Below are 15,305 nucleotides of genomic sequence, written 5' to 3'. Positions count from 1 at the left end.
CCGACAAACCATAGAGAAGGAAATGTTTCGACACAGTCTGGAAAAATGGCCCTAGACAGGCCATAATCTGACCAGATTAGCCAGGAAATGGATTGCCTACACCTGGAGAAAGTGCACACTTGTTCCCTTAAATGAAAAAGTTCCGTTTCTGAGGTATGAACAAAACAAGACAGCAGAAGCTGAACAGGAGAAGAATATATTGTGTACTGTATTAGATTGTGCAGCTGCCTGTGAATAAGCAAAGCCCGGCTCCTCCTCAGTACATACCCCATGTGTAAACAGGCTTGAACTGGAGAAATTCTCCTTTCCTATTGGCATTTTAAGACGTTTTGTCTGTCATTCGGAGAGCGGTTTCTACAGGACTGTCGTGTGACTCAAAAAGTGACCCATGGAAGTCTCACGCAACCCAGTCCGCTGACCCGCTGAAGAATCAAGATGGTACACAACATGGATTGGGCTGGACATGACAAAGAAGTGGTAATTCCCACCTACAAAACACTTGGGTGGAGGAAGAGGTCCAAGCCTCGCTGCTAGGCTTAAGCATTCAGGTAGGCCAGGAGGCCTCAGGCCTACAGGGCGGTTACAAATCTGCACACCCCTAGGCAAGTTTACTCAGAAGTAATTCCCACTGAATTCTGTGGTTATTACTCCCAAGGAAGTGGGGTTAGAATTGCAACCTAATTCTGTAGTCTTTTCCTGCCTATCACTCGGATGTGAGACTTGAAAGCGAGATTTCCAAGACAAGAGTCACAATTTGTCACTTTGGGGGTGGGAGATATTGGTTAGACAAATATAGATATGAAGTGACAATTATAATCTTTTGTTGTAATTTGACCTCTGTTCAGTCTCTGTTTTCAGCAATATTGTCATGATTTTATTTATGTTTTCAGAAGGTGAAGACTAGTGTTAAAAATGCATCACTGAAGTCATAGGTGCCAGTTCCCTGGGGTCCTGGGTGCCTGAGCACCCACAAAATTCCCCCTGAAGGGGCCAGACACCCACAAATTTCATTGCCTGTGCCATGCATGCTGCCCAGGCACCCACGGCCGTAGGGCCAAGCTGGTACTCCTGTCTGAAGCTGTGAAATCTGAAAGGTCTCTGCTTTCTTTCAGTATCTGCAACTCCACTTTGTATTGGATCCATACAATAATTGTCTCATGCAAGTTGAAACGTAGCAATATGGTTTTTAATTGCTGTCCCAGACGTATCTCCTACCCAGGATTTGCTCCCTCTAGTTTTTATAAAGTTCCAGTACTTCAAGTCTGTTTAGACAGTTCAGCAAAGAAAGAACTGTTAATGAGTAATCGTTGTCCAAGACAGCGCTGAGCCAATGAAACGAGGACTAAACCTAAAGTCAGCCTGTTATCGTTGAAGCCTTCTGTAAAAGTGAGAAAAGCAACACAAAAATGTTCTTGCTTTGAAAATCATTAGGATTCTGAGCTGAATGCAGAACTACTGAGTGCACTGTGTCTCTACTGCTAGAGTTCAGGAAGACACCAAGTGTAAGCTACTACTTTTAGTTGTTAATTTTAGTGGATAATGTTTTGGGGATAATACTGTGATAAGTGCATCATTTCCCTGATATGTTACATACAACTGTTTGTGACTCTTCTCTGTTTTTATTGCTTTGTTGATTTTCATCGATAGTTTGTTTTTGTTACTATTATTTATTATTTTATTTATATCTTGCCTTTCTCCCAAGTTGGATTCAAGTTGGCTTGGAACATTTGAAAACACTGTTATAAAAGTGTGTAAATTTTGTTGTGTTTTATTGGTATTGAACCCAGTTTGGGGATTATTTTCTATTTAAAACTGAGCATGAAATTTTATAATTAAATAAACTCATCATAACATTTTTTTTTAACAAGTGCGGGAATTTGTGTGCTTCATAAAGAGCTCAAAAAAACAAATAATCAAGAAGCTTAGGCTGCAGTCCTAAGCCCACCTACCAGGGAGCAAGTGCCATTGAATTTAATAGCGCTTCTGACTAAACACTGTTAGGATTGTGCTGTTTCTATAATATGGTGTCTCATAATAAGCAGTCTCTTCAGAAGTTAGTACTTTGGTGGGATTGAATGTAGCAAGGTGAGGAAAAAGAAATCACTGGTGAGTGAGCATAGCATTTCCTGGAACCTCACTTTTATCATTTCAGCCCATGTCAGTCGTAGCGATCAACTGTTATTTCCCCATTGTCAGAATAAAGCATGGAGAAATATTGACTAAATAAGTATTACAAAGGAAATTAAAAGTTTACAAATACCAAACTTTCTGACTGGCTTATCATAATTACTTTTTCAATTACAGTTAAAGATAATAAGCATGTAGGTGCATGCTTCCTATCTCTTTTATAACAGTCAGTAAAATGTACTGATTTACCAAAGTACAATTTTTTCCTAAAAACTATGGCGGAATAATGTATTATTAATATTACTGTGGCATCTAAATTTCCCAGCCAAGAATCTGATGTTACTGACATGTACTATACACTATGCACACCCGATTAAATTCTGTTTCTATTTATTTATTTATAAAAGTATTTATATACTGTCGTATCATAAAACATCAGGGACGTATACAATGCTAAAACATAAAACACCTTTAAAACAATACAAAATAAGCATTAAAGTGACCGGCTAATTAAGAATTTCAGCAAGCATTACAGTAACTGGCAAAGCTGGATTGAGTTCTCATTGCTATAATCCTTCAATAAAACATAAATCACTAAACATCAGTGCCTCCAATGAAAATTATACTTTTAATAGAATTGGGGACTGAATGACTTGATTGAATTTTAATTATTTTTCTTTTGTTTTTTCTTTAATAAGAAGCTTTAAGTTTAGGTTTAAATTAATTGCACCCTTTTACTTCCTCTGAATATTCATAATATTTCAGACGCAGAAATCTCTAGGCCATCACTGATCCCAGCAGCAATCACCCTGGTCTGCTAGCTGGATAGCTCCAGGCCACTTGCACCTTGACATATACAGTGGTTGACATTCAGCAAAAGGACAGGTGTAATTGGGTGTAGAAATAGTCTGAGAGACCCAATCTCTTTTTTACAGCTTTATCTTCTGGTTAACATTATTGATACATACTGAGAACTTATCCTCTCTTCAGGGTTTGGACCAATATATTTTGTTGCCTCAGGTGGAGCAGTTAATGGTGCCACAAATTGTAGTACATAGTTCCCAAGGCCTGGCAAACATCTCAAAAGCCCCCCCCCCCGGTGCCAGACAGTAAAAATATAATAATATATTAAATAACAATTTGCAGCCCTTTAATGATGCCCAAAATCAGCTGCCAGAAACCAGCTGCTCATCATAAAATGGTTGATCCTGTTCTCTTCTGTGAGGTGTCATGCCATGACCTACTCCTTCTGTAGGAAAATAGAAGATTTCTCTCATATTCCAGTACATAACTCCACAGGGTAGAATCCTAGCGTATTTTCATAGGTGTTGGACAGGAAGCTAGTATGTTGTGCTGGGACATCCAAGGGAATTATATGATGGTGCTTCTCATAAATTTAATCTGACAGTTTGTTTTCCAGCCATAAGAGGTCCCATTGGTATGTAGTACATGTGACATTCAACAAACACATTTGATGTTTTAAAATAAATTGTTTATTTTATCCATGCATGGATAACCTCAACTGTATTTTAATTAGGGAGCCTGATGTTTCATTAAGAGCACCTCCCCCCTAATCCTAGCGAGTGACTCATTCTACTTTTTCTCCTATCTAGCATAAACAACTCACTGATTACGATTAACAGCTGGAATTCCCAACATGTTGACAATTATCCCGATAATTATATTATGAAACATACCACAGAGCAAGGGAAAATATACAATCCTGGTCTGCTTCATGTACTACAGCAACTATTAGGTTAGAATACTGCCCCATAGTATGCTCTCTCTCTCTCTCTCTCTCTCTCTCTCTCTCTTCCATGGATTTACATATGTAAAAATAGTTCAGATGCATCATGGGAATGTGTGACCATTTCAAATTGATAGTGGCCTTTCTTGGTGTGCCAGCTCAAAAAAAAAAGGAAAAAAAAAGGCTGCTGTGCTCACATGAATAACAATTAAGAAACAGGCCTCTCCACATGGAAATAATCACACAGTACTCCCTCCATACAACTGCATCTGTGGAGATGCTCCACATTGAATGTTTCTGAAAATTTGGACAGGCCCTTTAGAATGACCGCTGTTGCAAGCAGATGTAGCATTTTGTTTTTCTTTGTGTTTTTAAGGTTTCCTTCAACACTCAGCTTAATTTGCTGCAACTCAGCCTATTCAAGAGTCTATGGCATCAGAGATGAACCTAATTGGGCATCCCCACCTACCTTCAGCAGATGGATTTTCTCTTTCCGAAGCTCCTCATTTATTTGGTAAATAAAAAAATATATTACAAGCAAAATGCTAATTCAGTCCATAGAATGGAGTAACGCTGACATTTTCTGATAAACTCCTTTGAGCTACATGTGATTTTTTTGTTCAAAGTACTCAGTTTTGCTAATCTCTTACAATACATTTTTGTGTTATGATTTGTAACACAACTGTGAAAAAATTATAAATGGCATAATGAAATCAGAATATAATGGGAAAGAAAGGACTGTAGATCATCCACAGAGTGCATAATCTGCATGCAAAAGCTCCTAGGTTCATTCCCCAACATCTCAAGGTAGGGCTAGGAAACACTCCTGTCAAACACCAAAGAGGCTCAGTATACAGAGTTCTGAACTGGATGGTCAGCTATGATATATCTGTTGCTGTTGTTGCTCATAAAGCAAATCTAACAATTGAAAGCAAAAGAGAAAGTCCTATACTCATAAGTAGTGTATAAGACTTCCAGAGAGGCAGCTGTTTAATTTGTTGCAACAACAATGATTACTGTATGTCTTATAGCAGGATGCATTTGAGAAGTGGACTGTAGGTGACAAACACTTGTGCCACACTAAATGTGTTAGTCATTAAGGTGCTACAAGATTTCCATTGCATTACTACAGGAGAAAGACAATGATCAAATATGTTTTCATTAAATGCTTTGGTTTTTTTCCACCACCTTGATCATAACTTGTGTGTGTTGTTATATTTTTGTGTTCATATGAAGGTCTTGCAATGCCTCCCTCCCCATCATTATATTTAACAGCCATATGCAATTTGAGTGTGTTCCCCTACAAACCCTGTGGCAAACCTGGGATTTTAATGAGCAGCTGCTGGATTTTATCAGAATACATATTGCTAAATTTGTGCATTCTTTTGCTGTTTTGTTTTTACTTTCAGAAGCGTTGTTGCTCCCTGGCACAAATATTACAGAAGGCTTTTTAATTTTTAAAGGAGCAACAAAATGTAACAGTGCTACTATATAATGTAAAATTATTTTAGGCTCTTCTCCCACTGCCTCCTAAGACACTTAATGTTTCCTTCACCATCACCACTTCCTGCAGGTCCTTTGTACTTCTATTGTGTGTGAAAGTGGCTTTGAAACATTTCTATGAGTAAAATGCTTTAATGATGATGATGATGATGATGATGATAGTGAAAGGCAGCTGCCTCAGATAGAGTAGAGTAAGCCGCCTGCTTCAAGTAACAAAGCTTGGGTGCCATTAAAAGGCAGGAAACTGAAAGCTCTGTAATTTTATTACTATATTTGTAAGGGGGGGTGGCAATTAGAATTTTATACTCCATACATCAGGCTTCCCCAAACTTGGCCCGCCAGCTGTTTTGGGACTACAATTCCCATCATCCCTGACCACTAGTCCTGTTAGCTAGGTATGATGGGAGTTGTAGTCCCAAAACAGTTGGAGGGCCAAGTTTGGGGATGCCTGGCATACATATTGGGCTGGCCTGAGCAAGGACATGATAAGCATTGCCTCACCATGGTCACATTCTATGAATGACTGGCTTTACATATGGTACAAACTGAGGCCAATGCTTGTCTGTCTTCTCTGAAATGAAGCAGAACTGTAGGTTTAGCACGTTTTCTATTGGGTAATATTACTTCCCACCAGTGTGAACAGTGTGCTGACACTTGGAGAGCCCCTGAAAATCTACAATATTCTTGGCACTACAGAGAGGGGTGAGAAAGATTGAATCCTTTTGTTCGTTGTGTTGAGAGAGAAAGAAATGCAATTTCTCAAAGGTCAAAAATGATTAAACAAGAAGAAGATCATAAGGCGGGTTAGCTAACTGCTTGTTATCAAGCTGCTTCTGGCAGAAAATTCAACATCTGGCTTTTGCTTTTTTATATAGCAGAGATAATAAACAGGCTCAAAAGTGACAGCAAGATCAAAGGCATTAAAAAATCAACAATTAAATTACAGTTAAATGTTGAAAATAAAATGACTTGTGAGAAAAGGGGTGAATTCCCACCAATTCCAATGTAGCCAGGACCAGCAGGCTACCTAGACATGATCTCCTAACATACCAGTGCTCATACTCTGGCTCAACAATCTTTCTGCAGGGGAGAATAGTACCATTCAATATTATCTGACTTGCAACTTGAAATGTGCTTAAAACATTATCTGAGATATGTATTTCCTTCCTTTCCCACCATTTTTAGGTCTTTAACATGGTTTACAAACATGTTTGAATGAAACATTATTTCCATTCTCCACAGGGATGTGCTGCCAGCTGTAGATCTTCCACCCTAGAAAAAAGGGGCAAATTCCTCACCCTATACCTGATTTCTTCTTTGATTCTGGGTGTTTTGGTTCTGATGATGAGATAAAGAGCAATCCCTATCTGGAAGCAATCCCCCAACATTCCCTCTACACTAAATAAAGGAGCAGAACATTAGTTATATGTCCATTAGTTATTTTTTGCAGGCAACTGGCTAGATAGCGGTCAGAATCCTTACAGGTGTGTGTGTGTGTGTGTAGGGGAGGGGAGCAATCCTTACAGGTGTGTGTGTGTGTGTGTAGGGGAGGTAATGCAACATATATTTACCGTAATCTTAATTTTTAAAAAAATCCAATAAGTGAATCTGAATGGTTGTACAAGTTAATGGAATTATCCACACTCTTTTTGATGTTCTGAGATCAACTTTTCCAGATTTTAACAGATTATGCTGGAAATGTTATATAGCAATTTTCTCAGACTTTTTCAAAACAGCTCCTCATAATAAAGTTAATCAGTAAACTATATAACCTCTGGCCTAGTGTTTCCTTGGCTGGTCTTAGAGGAAGTTTTTATTTTCACTTGCGAGTAAAGTATTGGGAAGTTAAGGAAGCGGGAGAGAGCCATCCTGGATGAAGGAACTAGATTTGTCTTTTAAATGGTCAGATTAACAGCCCCTCAAGGTAGGATACTTTTCCAGCTGACTTGTAGTTTGTGGTTCTAAATACTGTACTAGATAACATCGTTTTTGCTATACATAAATCAGTATCTAGAAACTGACCTTTGTTACCTGAAGCACCCAACATTTTAGAAGTTCTACAGCATCTGCTTTGCTTAGAAATATATCAGGTTCAATTCCTGGCATCTCCAGGTAGGAATGGGGGGCGGGCACTTGTCAGATTTCCTAGAGAGCAGCTGTCAGTCATAGTAGATAAGACTGAGGTGGGTAGACCAAGAGTCTGACTCCGTATAAGTTTCCCTACACTGTTGCTTTCAGGAAGCTGATATCTTTATGTCATGTAACGAAACTAACTCACTTGCACAGCGCATTTTGCTTTAGTTTGTTACGTACTTTCCTTGCCCTGCATTTTATTTCCTCATATGGGTTATTTTGGTTTCTTTTGCTCTGTTCTTTTGATAGACTACCATGAATGAGTTTATATATGCTAGCAGTTCTCTGTGTGGTAAACTTATAAAGCAAAAGTACAATTAGGTGAAACTAATCTGTGTTAAATTATTATGAATATGCACCCTTGCTTCAGAATGCAAGAAGTCTGTTATAGGATTAGTTCAGCATTCCTTTAATTAATACCAGGAACTAGCAGCATTTGCTAGCTAGATTTTGGCCTGTGGATCATTTGTAAAGCATGCTCTGCCTTTGCCTGCCCCTACCATAGAACCCCCCCCTTTTTTTTTTGCTTATGTGTACAGAGGATGTGTAATTGGAATGTATTGGAATCCTGACAATTTTCCGCTCCAGAATTTGTATTTATTTTAAAATATTTATATCCCACTTTGTTATCTAGAAGGACCCTGTGAGGGTTTGATTAGCTGCTTGTGCGTGAAAACGTGCTCCCTCAGAGTTTGTGCGCCCCCACAAACCTCCGTGTGTGACGGAGCTCCTCAGACATGTCTGCTCTAGTCACTAGTAGAGTCCGACAGTGGCTGTCTGCGGAAGCGTTTCCAACAAAGAAGTTCCTTAACGGAAACGCGTCTCCTGGACTCACGGCGTGACAGTTTCCTGCGAGGTATGGGTCTCCCTATGGGAGACTCCGATACCTCCCCACTGTTTTCGCTGGAAGCCTCCCTGAGCCCTCCCTCCTGCTCGCATTCCCTCAGAGACCCACTCCTCCCCCTGCTGGTCCCTGCTTCAGCAGTTGAGTCTCTTTCATCCTGCCTGAGTCCCTCCACCACCTGATGCTCTGATGGCAGTTCCCTGACATCCACCTCCCCTCCAGGGCCCCCCTCACCCCCTCCCAATTCCTCCCCCCTGGGAGGTGAAGGGCTAAAACCCCGAAACGAATCTTCCTCATCTTCTGACGTCTCGAACAATTCTCTCCATCGATCGTCGTCCTGGCCAGCTGAATCCTCCTCCTCTTCAGAATCTGGGAACCCCTCCAACTCCTCTTCCTCGTCGGTGGTGGCAAAGTATTCCCTTCGGAACCTCGCTACAGGCTGAGGTTTACGTGGGAACCTCTGATGAAAAGTCTCTATTAAAACCTCGTCATTGACATCCTCTGCCCTAACCCAGGTGTTTTCCGACTCCGGTTCCCCTTCCCACATTACCAAATACTCTACTTGATCTCCCTTCCACCTGGAATCGAGGATCTCCGCTACATGGTAGCTGTGTTCCTTCTCCTCCATTGCTGGTCCCCTAGTGACCCTCCCCTCACTGTCTCCTCTATACGGTGACAGCAACGACCTGTGAAAAACTGGGTGCAGCTTCATGTGGTTCGGTAACCGGAGCCTGAAAGCCACTGGATTGACCTGCTGTATGACTTCAAACGGACCCAGCCTTTTGGGTCTTAATTTCTTACAACCTCCTTTGAATGGCAACCCTTGGGTTGACAGCCACACCTGGTCCCCCACCCTGATGCTTTCACCTTCCCTTCTGTTTTTGTCTGCTTGCCTCTTATATTCCTCCTTAGCCCTGTTTAAGTTGAGTTGGAGCTGGCGATGGATCGCTTCCATTTCTTCCACGAACTGTTCTGCAGCTGGAACGCTCCAGTTCTCCCCCTCCCCCCCTGGGAAGGCTCTGGGATGGCACCCGTGATTAGCCAAAAAGGGGCTCATCCCCGTGGACACGTTCTCTGCATTGTTGTAGGCAAATTCTGCCAACGCCAGCTTCTCCACCCAATCATTCTCTCTGTCATTAACATAACACCTCAAATATTGTTGGAGAACCCCATTTGCTCTTTCCGCCTGCCCGTTGGTTTCAGGATGACGGGCCGTCGAGAAATTAACCTCTACATGCAGTAAGCTCATGAGCTTCCTCCAGAACCTGGAAGTAAATTGTTTCCCTCGGTCTGAAACCACCCTCAAGGGGGCGCCATGCAACCTAAACACATTCTCTACAAACAATTTGGCGGTTTCTTCTGCTGTAACCGCATGTGAGCAGGCTATGAAGTGGGCCATTTTAGTTAACAGGTCTACTACAACCATGATGGCTGTTTTCCCTCTAGACCTTGGCAGATCAGTCATGAAATCTATTGCCACTGCTTCCCACGGTCTCTCAGGTGTGGGCAGTGGTTCTAATAAACCAGCCGGCGCCTGCCTCTCCCCCTTGGCTCTTTGGCATTGTTCACACCCTCTCACATACTCCCGCACATCTTCCCTGACCTTGGGCCACCAAAATTCCCTGGTAACCAGCCACATGGTTTTGTGTTGCCCAAAGTGCCCTGCTGTGGGGCTATCGTGCAGCTGCTTGAGTACTTTCTCCCTCAATTCCCCTTCAGGTATATATAACGCTCCCTTATAATACAATGCCCCATTTCTCTCCTCAAAACCACCGGGTTTGTCTTCCTCCCCTCTGAGATCCCTGAGTTTCCCCTGGGCGTATGCATCCTGCACCGTACCCTCTACCAATTCCCTTTGCCCCACCAAAGTCGCCCCACACACCCAGCGGTCCTCTGGAATGATATGGGTTTCTTCGGGTGCTCCCTCCCCCTCCAAATATTCAGGCTTGCGTGAGAGAGCGTCCGCCCTAACATTCTCTGGGCCTGGCACATAACAAATCTCAAAGTTAAATTTGGAGAACTCTTGGGCCCATCTCAACTGCCTTTGGTTGAGCACTCGCGCCGTTCTCCAGTACTCTAGATTTTTATGGTCCGTGCACACTTGCACTTTATGTTGTGCACCAACTAGCAGATGCCTCCATCTCCGGAACGCCTCATGAATAGCAAGCAGTTCTCGGTCGTACACCGTGTAGTTCCTCTCGGATTTGTTCAGCTTCCGCGAGAAGAAGGCACACGGACGCCACTCCGACTCCTCCTTCCCCGGCTGCAGAAGAAGCACCGCCCCTATGGCTCTGTCAGATGCGTCTGTTTCAACCCTTAGCTTCTTTCGTAAATCCACATGCAGAAGTTGTTCTTCAGAAGCGAAGGCCCTTTTCAGTTCCTCAAACGCTCGCCCCGCCTCCGCCGTCCATACAAACTTCTTCTTACTGCTGAGACAGTCAGTGATGGGCGCCGTCAGATGGGCGAAGTTGCGGATGAACTTACGATAAAAGTTTCCAAACCCTAGGAACCTCTGCACATCCTTCTTGGTTTTGGGTGTTTTCCATTCCAGCACTGCCTGTACCTTGCCGGGATCCATGGCCAATCCCTTGTCTGACAGGCGGTACCCCAGGAATTCCACCTCCTTGGTATGGAACCGACACTTCTCCAGTTTGACCCACAGCCTGTTGGCTTGCAGTCTGCTCAACACTTCTCTGACGTCTCTCACATGTTGCTCCTCATTCTCAGAATACACCAACACATCATCTAGAAAGGCAACGCAATTCTTGTAGAGCAAAGGGCCCAGCACGTGGTTCATAAAAGATTGAAAACACGCGGAGCCTGCTTGTAATCCAAATGGCATAACGAGGTATTCAAACGCCCCCAAAGGGGTAAACATGGTGGTTTTCCATTCATCCCCTTTCCTTATGCGTATCAGGTTGTACGCCCCCCTTAGATCCAGCTTTGTAAAAATCTTTCCCTTCCTCACCATGGTCAAAATATCATCAATTCTGGGCATAGGGAACGCCACCGGTTCAGTCACTGCATTCAGCCGCCTAAAATCACATACAAGTCTCGGCTTGTCCGCATTTTTTTTGTCCACAAAGAACACTGGGCTCCCCCCTGCTGCTTTGGACTCTCTGATGAAGCCTCTCTTCAGGTTCTTGTCAATGAACCCTCGCAACTCCTGCATTTCCCTGTCTGACATGGCATACAACTTGCCCACGGGAAGCTGTGCTCCAGGGAGTAAATTGATCTGACAATCAAAGGGTCTATGAGGTGGTAGTTGGTCAGCTTCCTTCTCGCTGAACACGTCGCTGAGATCTGCATACTGTGGTGGTACCTTCACCTTTCCCATTACTTCAGTCCCTGCTAGGGTGGCTTGGGCCCCTACTGAACCCTTCTCCCCTTTGCAGTGTTCTAGGCAATGTGCTGAACCAAAGGACACCACTCTTTGATGCCAGCCAACCAGCGGATCATGTAGAGCTAGCCAGCTCATTCCCAAAATAATGGGAGCGCCTCCCAGGGTGGCCACATTAAACGCTATCAGTTCTGTGTGCCTTGCCACCCTCATTATCATTGGGACAGTCTGCAAGCGGACTCCTCCTCCCAACAACTCCCTGCCATCAATCGTGGTCACCTGCAGGGGGTTGCTTAAAGGGATGGTCTGTATCTGGTGTTCAGCAACAAACTCCTTGCTCATAAAATTGCAGGAGCTGCCTGAGTCCAATAGCGCCTTTATTTTTAGGGGGTGCCCATTCTGCAGCTCTAGCGACACTTCAATCACTAGAGCAGGTCGAGGAGCTTCTGGCACGGGCACTTTCACTGCTCTTTGGCCTGGCTGCAGTGCCCCAATTGTGGCAACCAGGCGTTGGCTTTTACCTGCTCCGCTCCCCCTTCTTCTCCCCCCTCAACAGCTCCCACCATCCCTTGCCATTCCTTCCTCTGGGGGCAGACTCTGGCAAAGTGGCCTGGCTGTTGGCAGAGATAGCATTTCCGGGGGCCCTTTCCCTCCTTCTTAGCTCCCTCGCTGGTTTTTGAAAATGCGCGCGCGCGCGCTGTTCCGATTTCCATCGGCTCTGCCGGCGGGAAAGCTGGCTCAGGAATGTCTGGAATGCGGAACTCCTTCCAACGTTCCCCTCTCCCTTCCCGCCTCTCCAAGGCTCTTGCCTCCTGCCGCGCTCCTATGGTCAGCGCAGATTTGGTCAGCTGATCCATAGACTCCGCCCTGGGGCTCCGTGCCAGCTCGTCTTTCACCCCCGAAGAAAGACCTTCTTCAAATAGCATTTGAACGGGTGCCGCCGATAAATCCCAACTCAGTCTGTGAATCAGCATGGTAAACTCAGTCCAATATTCACGGACAGATCGACTCCCCTGCTTACAAGCCATTAGCTGTCTGCGCACCACCCCTTCCTCAATATCGCTGGAAAACATGATATCCATTGCACGAAAGAACTTCATTGTGTCCTTTAGTATGTCATTGTGCGTTGCCATTAGGGGTCGCACCCAGTCTCTAGCCCCTTTCTCAAGATGCCCAATTACAAAAGCAACTCGCGATTCCTCATCAGGGAACTCATCGAACTGCACATTAAGGGCATATTGCATCTCTGTCCTAAAAGCATGGTAGTCCTTGGGGTCCCCCCCAAATTTCTGCACCAATCCTGGTACCTTTCTGTGGAATTGAGTGGCTCTCCCCTTCTTGTCTGCATCCTGAGCCCTTCTCTCCTCCAGCCTCGCCGTCTGCAGGGCCAGTTGAACCTCCAACGCTCGGTATCTATCTTCCAAGCTTGGACCAGCTCCAGCCCCTGCTCCTCCGGTTCCGGTTGGTTCGCTCATGATGCCTTCTCTTGCACAGGCAGCGTACAAAGACTGTCGGACTGCTGTGAGGGTTTGATTAGCTGCTTGTGCGTGAAAACGTGCTCCCTCAGAGTTTGTGCGCCCCCACAAACCTCCGTGTGTGACGGAGCTCCTCAGACATGTCTGCTCTAGTCACTAGTAGAGTCCGACAGTGGCTGTCTGCGGAAGCGTTTCCAACAAAGAAGTTCCTTAACGGAAACGCGTCTCCTGGACTCACGGCGTGACAGTTTCCTGCGAGGTATGGGTCTCCCTATGGGAGACTCCGATACCTCCCCACTGTTTTCGCTGGAAGCCTCCCTGAGCCCTCCCTCCTGCTCGCATTCCCTCAGAGACCCACTCCTCCCCCTGCTGGTCCCTGCTTCAGCAGTTGAGTCTCTTTCATCCTGCCTGAGTCCCTCCACCACCTGATGCTCTGATGGCAGTTCCCTGACAGACCCCAAGGTGGCTTTCAGAACAATAAAATTAAAGATTAAACTGTATGCATTTTTACTTTGTTTTTACTCTTTTTGTAAGTTGCCCTGAGAATACTGTTACTGGGTGTTTTATAAAGAATTGTATCTATGTGTGTGTATGCACTTCTGTAAGCATGGGTTGGTCTAAGTCATCTGAGGTACCTTCCAGTTCTGGCTGCATTCACATTGCATTTTATTCTGTTGATTTCTGCACTATATTTGAGCTTTCACATGATGTACAAGCCACTATGTACTGGAAATCTAGTGGAAGTGTTCGTTTCCTTGTCAGTTACTTGCAGAAAAAATCTGTTTACAGCCCCATTAACCCAGAAAATCATGAGAGTAAAATGACTAAATTTGGCCTACAGATCTTTCCTGCCATTTTTATGGGGGAATCATGGAGGAACAGAAGCATGCATGAGCGGAAAGGGTGGGGAAGATACAGCATTGCCCAATGAACTTAGTTGTTGTGTCACAGCATGCCTGCTGTTGTGAATGAAATTTAATGCATCATGCCAGTATATCAGTCAGAAAGCCACAGTTCCATAACACAACCAGTACTGCAGTGTGAAAGGAATATCGGAAAACAAGGTGGAAACACTTGCATTATAATCAAGAAAACTGATGCAATATAACCCACATTCTGGTTATTGGGTATGAAAACAGAAGAAAAACCTAACAGAATTGCTTAGAAGAATAAAGTGATGATTAAACCAAAAGGGTTGCCTGAATACCAATAGTGATATTTGATATGCATGGGTGCTAAAATATCTATTAACAGAACAGATTAAAATGCCCAATATCATTCCAGAATTTCAGATGAAAAGAGTGTCACAAATGTTTAGGACTGAAATGTAACATTACACTTCTAAAGGTAATTAACTATAATCTTCTGATCTCTTATTTCTTGGGTGATTCCATCTCTGCTCATGTATTAACTGCAGACTAAGCAACCATAGAATTTTATTTTAACTGCCTTTTAGGTTTTGAGTCTTAGGACCAAAACACATGACAATTCTTCTGAAAAATGTATATTGATTTTGAACTGCTTGTGAATAAATGGTTCAAAAAATTATTTGCATGTCAACCCACATTTGATCAACTCAGATCAGCAGATTTCATAAATGTTAGTTTATGCGAAAGTACTGAAAGTATAATATTTTTGTTTATATGTCAGAATGCTGTAGCTTTGGCTCCTGGTGAGTCTACACTGGTCGGTTATAACGTTAAAAATTCATTATAAAAATGTGACACCAGAGAGCGCTGCAGAGCAGCGATCTGTTGGCAATAGGAAATTGCACTGAGAACTATCTAATGTTTTTAATAGGCTTTAATAGTGTTTTTACAGATCAGTGTATATCCAGCCTATCTTAAGAATCAGGTGGAAAAGCCAAAGTCTTAACAGAACAGAAACTTTTATTATAGCTTAAGGTAAAGGTACCCCTGCCCGTACGGGCCAGTCGTGTCCGACTCTAGGGTTGTGCGCTCATCTCACTTAAGAGGCCGGGGGCCAGCGCTGTCCGCTGACACTTCCGGGTCACGTGGCCAGCGTGACGAAGCTGCTCTGGCGAGCCAGCACCAGCGCAGCACACGGAAATGCTGTTTACCTTCCCGCTATAAAGTGGTACCTATTTATCTACTTGTACTTAGGGGTGCTTTCGAA

At 43.7% G+C, this 15,305-nt stretch overlaps 1 protein-coding gene across 8 annotated transcripts in view; it reads left to right on the top strand.

The window, feature by feature from the left end:
• NR1H4 (nuclear receptor subfamily 1 group H member 4) overlaps positions 1-15,305 on the top strand; it is a 39,568-nt gene continuing 24,263 nt past the window's right edge. For 2 of the 8 annotated variants that reach the window (XM_081211173.1, XM_081211167.1), the window contains exons 1-3: positions 3-548; positions 1,113-1,502; positions 4,251-4,388. In XM_081211173.1, the coding sequence (XP_081067299.1) occupies positions 4,304-4,388 (85 nt within the window). In that variant the 5' untranslated portion in view covers positions 3-548; positions 1,113-1,502; positions 4,251-4,303. Of the gene's footprint in view, positions 549-1,112; positions 1,503-3,740; positions 3,884-4,250; positions 4,389-6,562; positions 6,799-7,205; positions 7,302-14,010; positions 14,073-15,305 lie in introns of those variants that run through there. The other 6 variants (XM_081211170.1, XM_081211168.1, XM_081211169.1 and 3 more) reach the window with 6 other exon arrangements.

Source organism: Podarcis bocagei, assembly GCF_964188305.1.
Source record: "Podarcis bocagei genome assembly, chromosome: 10".
In the NCBI taxonomy this organism is placed as follows: domain Eukaryota; kingdom Metazoa; phylum Chordata; class Lepidosauria; order Squamata; family Lacertidae; genus Podarcis; species Podarcis bocagei.
The sequence above is the reverse complement of the archived record's forward strand: the minus strand, read 5'-3'. Positions and strand labels throughout refer to the sequence as shown.